Source organism: Mixophyes fleayi, chromosome 8, assembly GCF_038048845.1.
Source record: "Mixophyes fleayi isolate aMixFle1 chromosome 8, aMixFle1.hap1, whole genome shotgun sequence".
Taxonomy (NCBI): domain Eukaryota; kingdom Metazoa; phylum Chordata; class Amphibia; order Anura; family Limnodynastidae; genus Mixophyes; species Mixophyes fleayi.
The window spans coordinates 137100728-137120091 of record NC_134409.1 but is presented as its reverse complement, the minus strand read 5'-3'; the positions used below and the strand labels follow the sequence as shown (position 1 = coordinate 137120091).

Here is a 19364-nt window from a genome sequence, read left to right as displayed (position 1 = left end):
GAGTCATTTAAAAAAAAATAAAACTTGTATCTATATGATAATTCATATCCTAATTTTCCTTATTTAATGCCAGGAACTGAGTCAGCCTACCACTGCCTGCAGCCTCAGGAGCCATTGATTTAAATACAGTAACCCTTGTGTTCATACCTCCCAATTGTTCTACTGTAGGCAGGACAGTCCCGAATCTAGGTGAGATTATCTTGTCAACCCCACATTTGTGTGTATAGCACAGCAATGCAGGCCTGTATTTACGGGAGAAAAGGGGGCTTTGGTGCACCAGAAGGATTAGACGTACCCCTGGGGTGTGTGGCGTGCACCAACGGAATTCAGCCACCCCCATGTGTGACATGAACACGCCTCCTTTTCTGAGGTGCGCTGCCACTGCCTGTCCTGAGTCCTGAACTTATAACGTTGGGAGGGAGGCCGGCGTTGCAGAGGTTAAATGCAAAAAAATTGCCGTCAACGTTTAAAACCAATACATTTCTAGCAGCAGCTGATTACTGCTCAACAGATGCCATCTGACTTCACTCCGGCTGTTAATGTTCCCCGTGCCCTCACAGAAATTGTCTTTTTGACTTTTGTATGGATGTTGAAGTGATCCTTGGAGATCACTGTCCTTCCCATGGCTCCGTCTGGGGAACCATATTTCCTTGACATGGTACAGTCTATGAATCCGCGCTCAGAGCAGATATCGTGGAGGGGGGAGGGAGTAACTCTGTCTGCCGTACAGACTTCTGGGTATCTGAGCTCCTACATATTGATAAAATTATAGACAGAGCTGAAAATTGATTTCCGCTCCATTCTTTATTTTATATCCCCCAACTGATAATAAGATTATTTGAAAATCTTTCTTGATTGATTTTCAAGGCTGTCTTATAGAAAAGAAATAAGTATATATGAAAGTTCCTTGCATCATTTTCTTGCATTCCTGCTTTAACGCTTCTCAGGCGGTTTACAAAACTTATGTGATATGAAGTATTTACCATATAGGTCAACTATGATTGACTATAGCTGAATCATTCAGGAGGCAGCACAGATATGATTTAAGGTAATTCAAGTAAGTTTTCCCCATTTCATTTTCCACTTGTGTGTGTGTATATATATATATATAGAGATAATGTGAGAAAGTACAGCATTCACAGGAACCGGACACAGGTATTCTGAGCCATTTAACTGTTTATTAGCAGTTGTCAGGATGGTAAACAGTTTCCAGCAATGGTACAGCAGTCATCCAGAAACAGTAACAAAAAAAACCCCACGACCTACATCTGGCTAGACATTACTTCCCTGTCTGCAAGCCGGCCACTTACTGGCATCGGTGGTCCCACCCACACATACAGACAGTGTCTTTATCCTCCACCCTAAGCACTACAAACAAATCACAGCAAAGCAACCACACCAATGTGGTACACATGTGTGTGTGTGTGCTCAAAGAGGAACCTAGAGCACCAATGTCCATCGAGTGTATCATTCGTAACCCTGTTGGCATGTCTTAAATACTAGTTTAAGGCCCTTTTACTAGCAACCGCAAATACGGCTCTGCACGGAAAGCTGTTCCCTGTGACTCAGTATCTGACATACAATATAACAGTGTGTTATGGGGCAGTGGTCAAGATTACTGATGCTCGTCATGCTCTATACTTTCCGTGGGTGCTGTCACAACGTTGGCTGAGCATTATTTAGACCCCGGTTCATCTCATGAGATGCGGATTAGTGTCACAAATCTCAAACCAGCATTAGAATCCTCAGAACTTGAGATTCTCTGATTCCATTCATCAGCTAAAGACAACAAGCCTGTTAGAGGGAGCGTCCCACGGGGACACAATGAGCGGAACAGATGTGCGGCCTATAAATCTGGGGCACTCAGTGATTGACACGGAGGGCAGAGCCTGGCACAGCTGTGCTGCGAGGAAGGGTCGAGCGTGACGTTACAGTTCTACACACCTGGCCTCTGACTTTCTTTCTGAGGAAATATCAGGCCCCGCGCCGTCCTAGCCTTATCCGTTTGGTGACTGTTTCAATTGAAATAGTGAATAGGATTAGCTTGTCTCAGGCTAGGGCAACCCTTGGCTCTCTGGCTGTTGTGGAACGATAAGTCCCAGCATGCAAATTGTGGAAACCAGGAAAGCAATTCTAGTTGGTTATAGCGATTTGTGGGATCTGAGGACAGCACGGTGGCTCAGTGGTTAGCACTTCTGCCTCACAGCACTGGGGTCATGAGTTTAATTCCCGACCATGGCCTTATCTGTGTGGAGTTTGTATGTTCTCCCCGTGTTTGCATGGGTTTCCTCCGGGTGCTCCGGTTTCCTCCCATACTACAAAACCATACTTGTAGGTTAATTGGCTGCTGACAAAATTAACACTAGTGTCTATATGTTTGTATGTGTCTGTCTGTCTCTGCGTGTTAGGGATTTTAGACTGTAAGCTCCAATGGGGCAAGGATGGAGCTTATCCATATCTATCAAGGGGTTAACCCCAGTGTTGCTCTCTATTGTTCTAGCACAATAGTGCATAATAATACCACATAGGCTATAAATAATCCATAAACAGAAATAATAATATGATAATTATAATAATATACATGCATATGGCTCCTGTTCTCGCTGCTCTGCAGTTGAAGGAGCAGGGTCAGATGACAGCATGGATTAGTGAAGTGAGGTTCCTGTCTAACAGATGCAGGGAGACTGTGGAGTCAAACTCGCCTCTATCAAACAATGATCATACATCCCACGTCTTCCGTTTTAATTTTAAAGAATACGGTGAAATGTGTTTCAGTTCCCCCATCACAATGAAAAGGTTAATCACGAGAGGGATGAGGAATGAGCGCAGAGTGTCTGAGTGCAGGGCGCGCTGGCATTAGCATAAATTAACAGCGGCTAAGTGCGCTCGGTGTCACAGGGCAGATAAATCCGACACTTGAGATGAGGCATCAAGCTGTAATGCCAACACGTTCCTAAAATCTGAAACAGGAGCTGGATGAAATGTCATGAATCCAAAATTGGTGCCGGGAAGAAATAAACGGAATTCTTATGGGGGGAAAAAAAAGTGTTGCCAGAAATTATAACAGTGTCTAGAAATGTTATTTGGGAACATTTAGGGTGACAGTGGAGGAACTACGGAGGGTGTAGCCATTACGGGGCCCTGGGGGTAAAGGGGCCCCTGGCAAAACCACTGCCCCCTCCTCCGAGGCTCCTGCTCCCCAAAGGCCTCTTTTGAGCCAGTCTGTATTTTATTCCTATTTTATTTTTATGCTGTTGGTGCACTAGTACTAGATGTACTATCCACTGTCTGATGTAATTGGCTACAGTTGCAATTTGAGTGTAATGTTCTGGAGCTTCGTTATACTTTTCAGTTGGAATATACACAAAAGTACAAAATAAAAATCCAATTGGCGCTTACGGCCTCTCTCATGAATGGGAAATGATCATGAAATAGAAAAACATAAAATGCTTTGTTGATGCAGTTTAGAGACGTCTGCTCGTCTGCTGTAGATTTACCAAAATGAGATACTGTATTACTTACAAGCACCGCTTGTATTGTCTTTTATTGTACATTCCCTGTATATTTCTCATCTTATCTGCTTATAATCACCATTCTTCCGCCCACTTATATAACTCCTCCATCTACTTCCTCCTCTGGGATGTTAACTGTCCTTTTACAGCTGTTGGTAAATAATTTTAACCCTGAATTCCAGACAGCATGTTCTTGAATGGGATTTTCATATGTCCGGTGTCATCGGTCATGTGATTTGAGAATCCACATTGACGACCAGTCAAAGCAGTACCTACTTCCCCCCTAAATTTCGGAATAATAGATCAGGACACACTCCCTGCCCCAGCAAATGCCCAGCCCACTCCCCAGTCCAATAGGAGATGCCCCTTGCTGGAAATTAAGGATGTATGAATTTTTCCTAGACATTTGGGAGCCTTTCTGTTATGAATTAGATCTTATACTAATGAATCGATCTCACACTTTATATCCTTTTCTCCTGAATGTTTTCTCTGTACAGCGCTGCGGAATTAGTGGCGCTATATAAATAAATAATGATGATAATACAATCCGGTGAGGGCGCTGTTGATGCTCATTTTACCCCTTTTTTGTCCCCTCAGATCCCACAGATCAGTTACGGCTCCACTGCCCCCGAGCTGAGCGACGACCGACGCTACGACTTCTTCTCCAGAGTGGTTCCCCCGGATTCTTTCCAGGCTCAAGCCATGGTGGACATAGTGAAAGCAATGGGATGGAATTATGTGTCCACGCTGGCTTCGGAAGGAAGCTATGGCGAAAAGGGGGTGGAGTCCTTTATGCAGATCTCGCGGGAGGAAGGTACAGTATAACGTATGAATGATAAGCCGGTAACCAGCAGTTTTATGTTGGCGGAAAACAGCCATAATGGACATTATGCTCATTTGGTGTAGTTTGACCACATTGGGTGAACATAGCACAACTTGTGTATCGAGCGGCCTATTTATTAAAATGTGATTAATTATAATTACTGCCATTGATTTGTAAAGCTCCGCAGCAAAGCAAAGTGACGAAAACAAAGCATATATAAAACAGGAACATGATACAAAGTAGACAAAATAACTGCAGATGTGAAAACAGAGAGTAGGGCTTTCAATTCCGCTACTAAAATAAAAAGAAGCTGGAATAAAGTATTTAAAAGAAAACTTAACACACAAACACGGCATTATACGTAATGTTGTTTTATAACTTTAATAACATGTATGGTTCTGTATTCCAGGAAGATATCATTATTTCATGTTTCTGTTCTGATAATGACATCCTCAGACACTTAATAAAAATGGACCCTTATGAAAAAAAAAATAAAATCATACAATCAGCAGAAGGACTGGTGATAATTACCACCAGTGAGGTTATCAATGACGATAATCCCATTATATAAGAAGAAGCTAAATTTGATAAATAGGCTCTTTGGTAGAGTAGGGAGATGAAGAATGGACATCTGGTATAAATATAAAATAAATCTTTATTGTAAAAGGGGCTGCGAGACTTGTATTGTGTTGCAAAGAGCGTTGGCTGATTAGCAGACGGAGATTAGAGTGTTTAGAGAAATTACCATAGCTTTCACTATATAGTATATGAAGAGACTATTTTTGTGTGGTAGTGATGTATTGGCAGTATAATATAATACATTGTGTAACAATGTATCCTAATATACTAATATATTTAGGGGAGGAGTTTGGGAAGAGGCTTAATTTATCCAGATTTTGGGGTATATTTACTAAACTGCGGGTTTGAAAAAGTGGGGATGTTGCCTATAGCAACCAATCAGATTCTAACTGTCATTTTGTAGAATGTACTAAATAAATGAAAACTAGAATCTGATTGGTTGCTATTGGCAACATCTCCATACTTTCAAACCGGTAGTTTAGTAAATCTAGCTCTTTGTCTTTCTAAATGTTGGGAGGTATTCATTTGCTCTTAACATCTAGTACAATTAATCCACCATAGGTAACACCTCCTTTAACTTGGAATTTTCACAATGACATCCTGAGTCCTACTTTTAAATTCCCCATAATATTATTTGCATTGCTATTTGCTGCTTTTTTTTTAAACAAACATATTAATTACTTTTCATGCAAAATGTACTTTTTGTGCTATTTTCAATTCACCAACACAGAAAAAAAACCAACACATTTTTCATACTTAGTAAACTTCCCCGTTAGACTCACTGATACACACTCACTTATTCCAAATATATCCCTTAATAGAAAATCAATACTTTATTGTACATTGTTCCTTAGCTGCCATATTTGAATTTTCTCCGTCCATAGAATATAAAATCTTATTTAACCACACAGGGCAAAATTGTGCAGTGACTCTTAGCAGCCAATTAGACGTGGGCTTCCCATAGTCTATCTTGCTGAAGATCAAAGCAAATATCTGATTGTCACGTTTGCACTATGGTCATTATATAAACATTTAGCTGCGTGCTTTGTTCTCTGTCAGTCATCTCCAGCATTCACATAAGAAATAAATCAGGAATAATACGTGAGGCTGGGTTTTATTTACAGCACAGTTAGACGGGTTTCAGTATGTGAAGCACAGGTCAGTTTGAGGGGCAGACAGCCTGCGGGCACCACTGCGCGGCTTACACAGCTGTGGACTGTGATGCTGGCGTGAAATCTCCAGGCGTCCTACAGTAAGAGAGACATCCACTGTTTGCATAACACCTGCTGATATTACAGAATGTTACCATTGGGCTGGTGGGAAGACAGGCACCATGCAGTACATACAGTAGAGAGGGGAGGATAGATCCCACTAATGCACGCCCTTGGGACTTTGCACAAACAGCGGCCTGTAGCCATGGTACGCTTTCAGTTCTTTGGATCCAAGGCTATGCCGACAATTCTGAAGAAAACACAGCATGTTTAATGATCATGTTTGCAGTGCTTTTCCTGCATGCAGTATTCCACCGACCGACCAGCTTTCTCCTGGTTCTTGTTAATAATGTAGCAAGCCTGTCTTCTCTGCCTCCAGCAAAACTGTGCAGGAGCCGCTGGTCACACGGACTTCAAACGCCAGACTTCTGCTTTATACGCTGCAGCTCAGACAGGGAAATCGTGGATGGATGGTATATGGTGCATGGATGGTGTTGAGAGGAGAATACTAGCACCGGACCGACCCTGTCTTACCAGTATCGATTCAGTGACGGAGGATAACAGCCGCTGTCAAACTTGGCTGAATTTTTACCTTTTAATAGTACTGCAGGGCCTTAAAATCCACTCCGCTGTGCTGGAGAGACGCCATTCTGCCCAGATATGTCCAATTATAAAGTGATGTTTGCAGAGGGATGTTTGAAAGATTACTGCAAACTGCAAGCAGAGATAGAGCTGTTGCATATGTTATAGATTTAGAAGGAGAAAAGGGAATAATTAATTCAGTTGTAATATCCAACCATGACAGCAAAGTGTATTACCTAACCGTAGCACCAGGGAGTAGCACCGGCTCGTGGCGGCAGGGTGTTGTACTAGGCTATTGCTGCAGGGTGTCATCCATACCCGTGGCATCACAGCACGGTACTAACTGATGGCAGCATAGTGTAGTCACCACCCATGGCAGCATTGAAACATAGAAACATAGAATTTGACGGCAGATACGAACCGCTTGGCTCATCTAGTCGCCCACTTTTAACCTGATAGCCTGAAACCCTATTTGATCCTTTTTTCTTTGTAAGGATATCCTTATGTCTGTTCCAAGCATGTTTAAATTGCTCTACTGTATCGCCTCTACCACCTCTGATGGGAGGATATTCCACTTATCCACTACCTGTCAGGCGCCGTCCCCGTGCCGCGTCCCCTGCACAGGAACGGGCGCCTGCTTCCGGCTGCAAGCGTCTGGTTGCTAGGCAACCAGAAGCACTTCCTGCCTCCTGTTGGCGGCGCTAGCAACAGGACGCTATTGACAGATTCCGGTGATGTCACCACCGCCGATAGGTAGGACGACCCTCCTCTCCTATAAATATCTGGCTCTGGCACCTAATGAGTGCCAGAGTATTGGGTCCCCATTGCTCCAGCTTCCCTTGTTATATACATTCATATATTCTCTTGTGCCTTCCCGTGTATGACCCAGCTACGTCTCTGACCAACTCTCCAGTCTTCCAAGTGCTCCACGTGTCTGACCCGGCTACGTTACTGACCTCATTTACGGATTCTCCTTTCTGGTACCACTTGCTCGCACGGCTTGACCCGGACCGCCTGACTCCTCTTCCATCTACGCTTCACTGGTTGCTCTCTCTGACGACCGCGACCTGTGTGTCCCCTGTAGCAAAGTCCACTCTCCCTTGCAGGGGTCCCTGGCAAAGACCTGGGACACGTTAGACTCCGCACCTCATTACTGAGTGGCGCAGAAAACAGTAAGGAACTCCATCCATCCTAGGTTACATGACACTACCCTTTCCGTGAGGTACTTTTCCCTCACATTTCCTCTGAATCTACTACCCCCCAGTGTCAGTACATGTCCTCATGTTCTAATACTTCTCTTCCCCCCAGTGTCAGTACATGTCCTCGTGTTCTAATACTTCTCTTCCCCCCAGTGTCAGTACATGTCCTCGTGTTCTAATACTTCTCTTCCCTCCCAGTGTCAGTGCATGTCCTCATGTTCTAATACTTCTCTTCCCCCCAGTGTCAGTGCATGTCCTCGTGTTCTAATACTTCTCTTCCCCCCAGTGTCAGTACATGTCCTCCTGTTCTAATACTTCTGTTCCCCCCAGTGTCAGTGCATGTCCTCATGTTCTAATACTTCTCTTCCCCCCAGTGTCAGTGCATGTCCTCGTGTTCTAATATTTCTCTTCCCCCCCAGTGTCAGTACATGTCCTCATGTTCTAATACTTCTCTTCCCCCCAGTGTCAGTGCATGTCCTCGTGTTCTAATACTTCTCTTCCCCCCAGTGTCAGTACATGTCCTCCTGTTCTAATACTTCTCTTCCCCCAGTGTCAGTACATGTCCTCGTGTCCTAATACTTCTCCTCCCCCCAGTGTCAGTACATGTCCTCGTGTTCTAATACTTCTCTTCCCCCCAGTGTCAGTACATGTCCTCGTGTTCTAATACTTCTCTTCCCCCCAGTGTCAGTACATGTCCTCGTGTTCTAATACTTCTCTTCCCCCCAGTGTCAGTACATGTCCTCCTGTTCTAATACTTCTCTTCCCCCCAGTGTCAGTACATGTCCTCGTGTCCTAATACTTCTCTTCCCCCCAGTGTCAGTACATGTCCTCGTGTTCTAATACTTCTCTTCCCCCCAGTGTCAGTACATGTCCTCGTGTTCTAATACTTCTCTTCCCCCCAGTGTCAGTACATGTCCTCGTGTTCTAATACTTCTCTTCCCCCCAGTGTCAGTGCATGTCCTCGTGTTCTAATACTTCTCTTCCTTTGTAGAATGTTTCCCTCCTGCACCTTGTTATAACCCTTAATAGGACAGCATGGTGGCTCAGTGGTTAGCACTCCTGCCTCACAGCACTGGGGTAATGAGTTCAATTCCCTACCATGGCCTTATCTGCGTGGAGTTTGTATGTTCTCCCCGTATTTGCGTGGGTTTCCTCCATGTGCTCCGGTTTTCTCCCACACTCCAAAAACATACTAGTAGGTTAATTGGCTGCTATCAAAATTGACCCTAGTCTCTCTCTCTCTGTCTGTCTGTATATTATAGGGCATTTAGACTGTAAGCTCCAATGGGGCAGGGACTGATGTGAATGAGTTCTCTGTACAGCGCTGCGGAATCAGTGGCGCTATATAAATAAATGGTGATGATGATGTCCCCCCCATTCCCTTCTCTGCTCCAAACTATACATATTACGATATTTTAGTCTTTCCAGGTAAGTTTTGTGTTGTAGACCATGCACCATTTTAGTTGCCCTTCTTTGTACAGTCTGTAATGTATTTATATCCTTCTAGAGATACGGCCTCCAGAACTGAACACAGTATCTAGATGAGGCCGCACCAATGACCTATACAGTGGTATTATTACTTGTTTCTTTCTGCTACTGATTCCTCTCCCTATGTAACCAAGCATCTGACTCGCTTTCCTCATTGCTGTGTTACATTACTTACCTGCCTTTATGTCACCTGAAATAGTTACTCCTAGATCCCTTTCCTCCTCAGTAGTTTCCATTATAGTTTCGTTAATACTATATTTAGCCTTTTGGTTTTTGAGATCTAAGTGCATGATTTGGCATTTTTTGGCATTAAACTGTAGTTGCCGCTCTCTGACCATTTCTGTAGTCTACCTAGATCATCAATCATTTGTTTTACCCCTCCTGTTGTGTCTACCCTGTTACATATCTTACATACTTACCCTTCAATACCACTTGCAATGTCATCAGCATAGTGCATAGTGTAGTAGCCACCTACAGCAGCTGAACCAACCATACGTATAATACTCCTAACAGCAACTTCAAAATGTCTCCATGAACCAATCATGTTGATCAACCAGGAAATGCAGAACAGCAGCACAGTTTGGTTCACCTACAATGAATATTCAGGAAGATCGAGAGTACAAAGTCTGTGATTTCACCACCCACCAATATGAAACTGTGCTGAGCGAGCCCAGACATTGAAAGAATGATGGTCATAGCCCGCGGCCCCTCCTGGCTGAGTAATTTGTCACTGGGAGTCTGTTCTTCCTGGCAAGTCCCAAAGGAGCCATAATAGAAGGTCCCCTTCCCTATCCGTAACACAAGTGCTCGTTAGCGGTTACTATTCATCAGTTGAGTGCAGGCGTTGAGAGAATTAGTTTTATGGCCCTTCACAGCTTAGTCCCCTGACCTTCTGAGTAGTAAAATTTCAAGTGACACTTGTAAGCTCGATGCTTTCATTTGGGGAGATGTATGAAAATTAGTGCACTGTTACCGTTTATTAAATGATAGCAAAGATCTGATTGGTTGCATGAATCCTCCAGTCAGTGTGCTCGCAGCGACAACGGCCAGGCTGTGATGTGGGAAGTCAATCACCGTCCATTGTACAGACATCTATAGGCAGCCAGAACATCCCCTGATTAACCCTTGCTCTTTTGGTGTGAGGATGCGCCATTAATCCTGAGCCTATACTTGCTTTCCTCTTTTGTACTAGTCTCTGTATAGCCCTATGTCCTTCCAATGCATTATCTATAAGAGTTTGCTCAGGCTTAACCCTGGCAGCTCACAGCTCCCTTTCTGAAGACCTTTTACCAGTCCTGATCCCAAGCACGGATCTGTCAATCAAAGTCACCGAACGGCTGATTGGCAGCAACAGAAAGCATGTAACGCAAGTGGCCCTCGGGGACTAGAGTTGGACGTTGATCCTTTTAAGGCCGAGGCATTTTTGCAGTGTTGCCTTTTGTTCCGTTTTCCTCCTTTATATTTTTTAATTCCCTTAGATCCACTTGAGTTTGATAGAATAAAGAAGGTTTTTGAAGTTGTTTCCCCCCCCCCCACAGCAGCGTTTTATCTGTTTATTTGAACCCTTCTAATATAAAAAAACAGCCAGTGGTATCGTGCTGACGTTATATTATCTGTCACCGGGTATGGTATAGATCCGCGGCGTGTATTCATGCTGCTGGCACCGTTATATATTAGCACTTAACGCTCAATTCAAACATCAATACAAACATATAGCTTATTACAGATGACAACTTGCTGCTGCAGCCGTACAGGTCCCAAAGGCATCCAAACCTGAAGCCTGTTATCTACTCTATTCATTTAATGCAAAAGTTTAAAAAAAATAATCAGTTTCCTATTAATTATGTATTATTTCCTGCTTGCTTTTGTTTGCATGTCTTTATTCCTTTAACACGTTCATCGATGTACGAAATGTATCTATAACATGAAAACATAACCTGTTCTTGGCTGCTTTTAGAATGTACACATCTCTGTTTAAGGACACTCTAACTAAATGTTCTTTGCTTAATTGTGCCTGCTATAGGGTCATGTATACATTAGACATGACATCTCTGTACAGGATATATCTGGGGGCTGTGTATATACGTCTTTTGCCTGATGTCTGACAGATGTCAGGTCCAACTGGCCACCAGGCTGTTCCCTTAAGGATCATCACATGTGAATAAGATTGACAGGAGGGATTTGGGAGGAGATGAGGGAATTATGGGACATAAGCAATAGCACTCTAACGAACAGTAATCTGTTCCAGGAAGGTTTATAGAAGTTAAGATAAAGACCAGGGGCCTGATTCATTAAAGATCTTAACTTGAGAAACTTCTTATTTCAGTCTCCTGGACAAAACCATGTTACACTGCAAGGGGTGCAAATTAGTTTTCTGTTTTGCACATAAGTTAAATACTGACTGTTTTTTCATGTAGCACACAAATACTTGATAGCTTATTTGTACACTGAAATTTAAAGTTGATATTTGTGTGCTACATGAAAAAACAGTCAGTATTTAACTTATGTGCAAAACAGAATACAAATTTACACCCCTTGCAGTGTAACATGGTTTTGTCCAGGAGACTGAAATAAGAAGTTTCTCAAGTTAAGATCCTTAATGAATCAGGCCCCAGAATATTATATACACTCTTTGCATTTGCTTTCCACATGCCCAAAGAGAAAATAATATAATATATGCAACGTAGTAAAGCAGTGTTTTCTACGTTTAACACATCACTATCAAAGGTCAACAAAATAACATTTAACATGCAGTACCAGAAAGTGTGACATTATTACAGAGGGGACTGCAAATCACTATCATTTTTTTTTTTTACCTCCTTCATGTTATCTAAGGAAAGCCATAAATCTTATAAATCCATGTACGCCTTTGACCTTCTACTTTTTTAGATGTGTGGAAAAGGACACATCTTTCCATGTGATTTTAAATTTTCCCTCTGCAAAGCTCTTTTCTTTGACTATTACGAGAGTACTTGCTGAATACCAGATATTGTTGTTATAAATAGAATTTATATAACTGTCTGCAAAAGGGAATCTTTTCAAAAGCAACGGCTTATCAAAGTCTCACCTAAAATGTTAGGCCTAGCATTTACCTATCTGTGATTTGTAAGTTCTAAATGTTTATTTTGTGTGTGATATTCAATGTCTAGGCCTCTATAGACGACCCCCTTCTATCACACCATCGTTTTATTTATCACTGCTTGGTGATTTCCCAAATCTCTGAGGTTCCCGGGAGAATTTCCGCAGGGACTGTGATTTTGCATCTCTCAGTTTTGGATCTGTGTCTAGACAATGTCTGACGGCCATCAAGTTATTTAAGATTACACTTATCTCTCCAGGACGGAGCGGGTTCCTGTGATGGTCAGATATCAGCGCTTTTTTGTTTCCTATCCGTTCATATGGCTTCTGATTCTGATATCTTGTCTGTACACTCAAAGCAGCTATTAAGCTCTCTACTTATTTGTAGGACACCTGGAAAGTGGATGACCTCTCGGTGTTATTAAACGCAGAGAGGGTAATTCAACTGCTGCATTTATTTCATTGGCCTTTGGTTAAGAAGCTATTAATCTGTTCCTCAATCAATGGCCTGGGTGGTAAATGTAATAATTTCCTTAAACCTCTTCCATTTTATTATATGTATTGCATTACATTGGAAAATTAATTAAGCACCATGGTGGATGGACAGCGACTCTCCCCTCTCCTCAAGCTGTGTATAAGTCACAAAGGAGAGCAAAGCAAAAGAAATAAATTAGTAAGTTTGCTCCTGGACAAACCATGTTTCAATGCAAGGGGTGCAAATTAGTTTATTAATTTGTACGTAGGTTAAATACTGGCTGTTTTTTCATCTAGCACACAAATACTTGTTAGATTTATTTTTACACACTGAAATGTAAAGTTGATCTAGGACATGCCCTACCCCAACTATAAATCTGTGCCCACATTTTATATTTAACTCCCCTCCAATGCAACATGGTTTTGCCCAGGTGCAAAGTTACTCATTTTTTATGCTTTGCTCTCCTTAATGACCCAGGACCCGCTGACTGTTGAGCCAGCTCTGGTGTTGAACAGCAATGTGTAGAACCATTTATACAGCGCTATGATAGAGGTCAGCAATATGTGTCTTAATGCTGTTGTGGAACTGCAAGTCCCAGCATTCCCGGTCAGTACAGAACAGTGGCAAGCAACCTGTAGCTTTTCATTTATTATGGAACTGCAAGACTGATCTCTTTATTTCCCACTTTTGTAACATATATTGTTAAATCAAATTAGCCACATACACATAGATCAGAGAGTGGGAGAGTGTGTAATGTGTATATTGTTCTCGCCCTCCTATAAATATTAATATATAGTACTGAATTGGAGGTCTACAAGTGTGAGCTGGTAACAACATTACCTCAGAAGATCATTTGGGACAAATTACCCTCAGCAATGAGAGTACCAAGCTTTTATTTTTCACTATGGTCCATAGATTTGTAAAAAAATCCCAACACGAGATCCTTTTAAAAAGGACTTGTCACCTTGAGTCGACATTTTCTAATTAAGTAACACATAACACATTAACAATTTATAATGATAATTATTTTTTTCAGTAATAGTCTGTTTGTAATGATGTTTTATCCCTTGAGAGGGAGGAGACAAATTCAACAACTTTTCCAGTAGTTCAAAAAGAAAGATTAACATTGCAGCAATGTCTTCCTGTTCTTAACTTAATCCACTAGATTAAGTTAAGAACAGTACACTACATTTTATAATTTCTGTAAGAAAACAGCATATTTATCAAGGTTACTCCTTCTCCCCTCTGGGAGATCACAGAGAGGAGGTCAAATGAGGGAGAACATTGGCATTGTGAATTACATCATCGAGGCCCCTCGATGGCAGGACGTCCTGCTCTCCTGGAAGTCAAAGAGACCTACCCAAAATTCGGGAGTCTCACAGGCTTTCTGGAAGATTAGACAAGTACGGGTACCAGTGTAGTTGTATTGGAGAGTGACGAGTCTACTTTCACAAGACACTGTGTATAATAGAACATGTTGCCCATTTCAGCCAATCAGACATTTGCTTTCATTTTATCAATTGCGATAGAAAAATGACAGCTAGAATTTGATTGGTTGGATGGTCACTCGTGTAAGTCTTCCTTTTCTGAAATGACTCCCTTAATACCTGGCTTAAAAGTTAGTGCTAAGCTATGTGGGCTGATAATAATACAGTTGGGCTTTTATACACTTGATAGTGTAATTTATTTTTTTGCAACAAAAACAGATACATTGTTCCATTTTGCTGGCTTGTTTAGTAGATATATTATCTAGCCTACCCTTTGATACATTGTAACCCGTCCATAAACAAGCATTAGTGCTCTGTGTTGTGTTTCAGTGAACTGACGCTTTCACCAATGTGCCAAATCGTTTAGTAGGAAATATCCTTAGCTGACGTTTCTGGCAATAGGTCTTTAGCTGCCCGCTGTGTGCTGTGGATCAGGGAAATAATGTCACCGGGAAAATATCTAAATGTTTTTTGAATATTTAGAGTGATTTCGGGAAAGTGATGTTGAGGATGTAATGGAGCTGTGTATGAGGCAGATCATATTCCTGTATTGGTCACACTGGGGAGTCTAAGAAGAACGTACTGTTACTGTGTAGGGTAATTCAGTATTCTGTATCTGCAACAGGAAAATATCTATTTAGCAAAGATTGTGGTGGTACAAGAAACATCTCAATCGTTCTTCTGTTATCACCATCTCTGAGTGTCAATAAGAGGATGCAGGAAAAAAGGGATAAATCCTTGTCCTGATGTTTGCAATCGTTCATCATCATCATCATCACCATTTATTTATATAGCGCCACTGATTCCGCAGCGCTGTACAGAGAACTCATTCACATCAGTCCCTGCCCAATTGGAGCTTACAGTCTAAATTCCCTAACAGACACACAGAGAGAGAGAGAGAGAGAGACTAGGGTCAATTTTGATAGCAGCCAATTAACCTTCTAGTATGTTTTTGGAGTGTGGGAGGAAACCGGAGCACCCGGAGGAAACCCACGCAAACACGGGGAGAACATACAAACTCCACACAGATAAGGCCATGGTCGGGAATTGAACTCATGACCCCAGCACTGTGAGGCACAAGTCCTAACCACTAGGCCACCGTAGTGAAGCATTAAGCGATCTATTTATTAATTTCTGGCGATAGAGCTGATTTACTACCGCAGAGATAGAAAACCACCAACCGGGGTAATCAATCCATAAAATCTCGCTGATTCCCTCACCGGTACTGACAGTAAGGTCAAATCACCACTTCACCGGGCCAGGCTGAGGGAATAGGCCCAACGGTGATCTGAGTAGTCGTTTCACTACATGAGCAGTGGAAGCCTAGACTTGGGGCTTTCAGTTCCACTAATTAACAAAAATAGATTAAAATAAAAAATATTTGGAAAAATATTGCCAATTGGAAAAATGTTTTATTTCTTCCGTTATCGTCATCCTGAGATAGCTATAACAGAAGGATCACTGTAGCACTTGAACCATCTTTGTTTAATGAAGCTGTCTTCAGTAAGACCCAACGCATTTTACTGCTATTGCCAACGGCGACCCCTTGATCTATCTTTGCCAAAAACAGGAGCTTTAATAAATAGACCCAGAATTCTTTTCTCTCCGTGTTAGATTGTAGCTGATTCAGATCTAGGGCTTGATACTGCTGTATATTAGGCCTGGCTTCACCTGGGCCTTTCTGTCTTCCTTAAAAGACGAACCTATTGTCAGCATCTATTTTCTGCACCTCAGTCCCCCTTTATGTCTGGCTCTCAGTTTAAACAGCACAAGTCTGGAGAGGCAGTAAGAGGATTCAGGCAGAGCATTCACTACGTTTAATTGCTCTGAGTGAATTCCCTGAGGTCTGTGACTCCGTTTCACGCCTGGCTGCCCCCATGACAGCTCCTCTTTCACCTGCTTGATTAGGTTTTGGCATTTTTTTTATTCTGTTCCACAAAAAAAAGACTGTGTGAGGCGGAACAAGGGAAAAAAAGGGATTTTTACAGGTGCTGAATTGATACTGGAATAACATGCAAACTACACAGTCATCAGCTCCTTAACCTCGTTGCACTGTGAGGAGAGACGGATATTGTAGCAGAGACAGCTGCACGCAGAGATATGCAAAAGACCTGGTCGTGGGAGAGTTACAGCCATCACGCGCATTGGCAGCATTTCCTTGGCGAACCTTTGACCAATTGAAGCCGACTGTACAATTTAACTCTTATTGTATTCTAGGGACCTGCAAAGACTCCTACGTCACTGGTCACAATGGAACGGAGACACATTATACAATCATAATATCCCACCAGATCATTTGCACAGATTACACTTCTTTACTACTTGAATAGATCCTTCAAACTTTGCGTATCGATGCCGGAATGTTTTATATAATTCCGCTATGAAGCGTGTAAGGTGAAAGGTCATCCAGCCTACGTTTTTCTTAGACCGAAGTCTAATTGTCCGCCCACTTCTTCCCATCAGGACATGCACCCCAAAAATGTTATCTTGTTCATGGGCAAACTCGTGCGTGCAGTTCAAAAAATTTTTGTACTTGGCTACTTTTACTATCTTGTTTTCGAGAGATGGGAAGGCGAGGTAGGAAAAGAGGAGGTGGGTGGGGCTTGATGTCAATTTGTGCCATTAAGTGGGAGGGATCACATCAAGCCCCACCCAACTGAGTAAAGAGCAGGTAATCACTTTCCGGAAGAGGTACTCACTCATTCAGGAGTCCAGAGGTCCCCATAGTTTGGGAGTATCCTGGCCATTCGGGTAGAGGTGGTAACTATGATTTAATGACTAAGGGGCCTAATTACTATCATTAGAAATGAACAAAGTTGCAGTGAGATTTTAAGTAAATTAAATTTCTCTGCGGTATAGAGCGTTCTCGGAAGGTGCAAAGGTCCCGTAACACAAAGTTGGAGTTGAGCTTTAGCATCAAAAGTCTGTATCATTGTCAAGTTCCTCTCTAATTACCACCTTTGTTATTCACCATTTGTATATTTGTTTATTGCGTTGTCTGCAGACCCTGCCCAATTCCTAGTTACGCAGAAACCCAGGGTTGCTTGTGAGCGTTGCAGTGTTATAGGGGGACCTATAAACAGTGCATTAGATGCGACTGGGAGTACTTGCCTTTAGCCCTAGTCCCCACTGTGATCCCGCTACATTAGAGTGCTTGCTGCGGGGACCAGAGATATTTTTTCTCTGATTGGGCCATTATTATGTCCTCTGGAGATCTACACACCCTAAATTTGATGCTGGGGACTGTCTTCCATTGTTTGTTCCCCTGAAAAAAAAAACCATGTACATAGCGGCTTAGGTGCTGCAAAATCTGCTGGTCTTTTGGGCTTTATAATTTCGCAGCCAATGGGACTTTATACAATTCTGTTCATAGACAAGGTAACAAAGTGATTTTATGATTGGATGACAGATTCACTTATCTGAAGGGATCAAGTTGAAATGACTAGTGTTTGACAGCTTGTGACATGCTCCAAATTAAGGTTAGTTATTTGGGGACCATAAAGTCTGTGCTGGAAAGTTTTGCCCAAAGATTACCAACAGACACGATTCCCAGCAAGCATTGCAATTATGACGTACTTCTGTCATTTACGGCATGACTCATGAGCTTGCTACACGTTGTACAATTTACAAATCAAACACGAAGATAGACATACAGTAAACTACTCCCTGTGATTATTTATGACAACTTATATAAAATATACAGTATAAGTATATACTATTCAGACTTAAAAAAAAAACACCAGTCGGCTGCACGCAGTGGAGACAGCCATCTTGTGTGCTGAACCAAAGTTTGTGTGAATGCAGCCTATCCCATCACTAGGAAACAATGACTTCACCGATCCTCTGCATGACTAGCATCACCGAGCCACCTGTCCTTATGGATTGATAGGTTCATTGGGCAGCACGATGGCTAAGTGGTTAGCACTTCTGCCTCACAGCACTGGGGTCATGAGTTAAATTCCCGACCATGGCCTTATCTGTGTGGATTTTGTATGTTCTTCCCGTGTTTGCGTGGGTTTCCTCCATGTGCTCCGGTTTTCTCCCACACTCCAAAAACATACTGGTAGGTTAATTGGCTGCTATCAAAATTGACCCTAGTCTCTCTCTCTCTGTCTGTGTGTATATTATAGGGCATTTAGACTGTAAGCTCCAATGGGGCAGGGACTGATGTGAATGAGTTCTCTGTACAGCGCTGCGGAATCAGTGGCGCTATATAAATAAATGGTGATGATGATGATTATACAACACAATGGCCGCCTCCACCTGTATGCAGACAACATTTACACTTAAAATAATACCCTGCTAAATGCAATGACTGATGAGAGTCCAAAGGAAGGGACCCCAGTCAACGCTCTATTATAGGGCAGGGGATATATTGGCATAATACTATTTAAAGTGAAATATCCCTTTAAGAGAAATCCTTTGCAGCATCCACAGCTATCCAGCATTATCCCACCCGCCAGTATTATTATCCAGGATTCACTCCTTCACACAGCATATAATATACTAATCCAATCTCCCCCCTCCGCACACAGCGCTCTAATTTAATCCCGCGCATCTCTGCTCACCGCTGACATAGTCTTTAAGGATTTATATCTTCATGGGATGCAAAATAAGTATATAGTTCTATGCAAGCATTAGAGTGGAACGTTGAATTATCCTTGATACATTGTAATATAGGCTGAACTGCTCTCTTCCACTTTACTTTGATTGTCTGATTAAGTCTGTGTGTTTAGGAAACAGTTTAATAGTTTTAACTGACTGTCCTCAGCATTTTGCCATTATATGTGATATTACATTTAGAGATGGAGTCGAATCAATGTATCCAAACTTGATTCCCTGGAGAATGAGGCCAATCGTGCTACATGGAATGTAAAGGAACCAATCAGCAAGGAGCAGGCGAATGTCACGTGTTTCTGTATTTGTTATT

General features: G+C 42.2%; 1 protein-coding gene across 1 annotated transcript in view; it reads left to right on the top strand.

The window, feature by feature from the left end:
- GRM7 (glutamate metabotropic receptor 7) overlaps positions 1-19364 on the top strand; it is a 272407-nt gene that overhangs the window by 95030 nt on the left and 158013 nt on the right. Inside the window, exon 2 of the mRNA XM_075183745.1 lies at positions 4110-4326. Within this exon, the coding sequence (XP_075039846.1) occupies positions 4110-4326 (217 nt within the window). The remainder of the gene's footprint in view (positions 1-4109; positions 4327-19364) is intronic.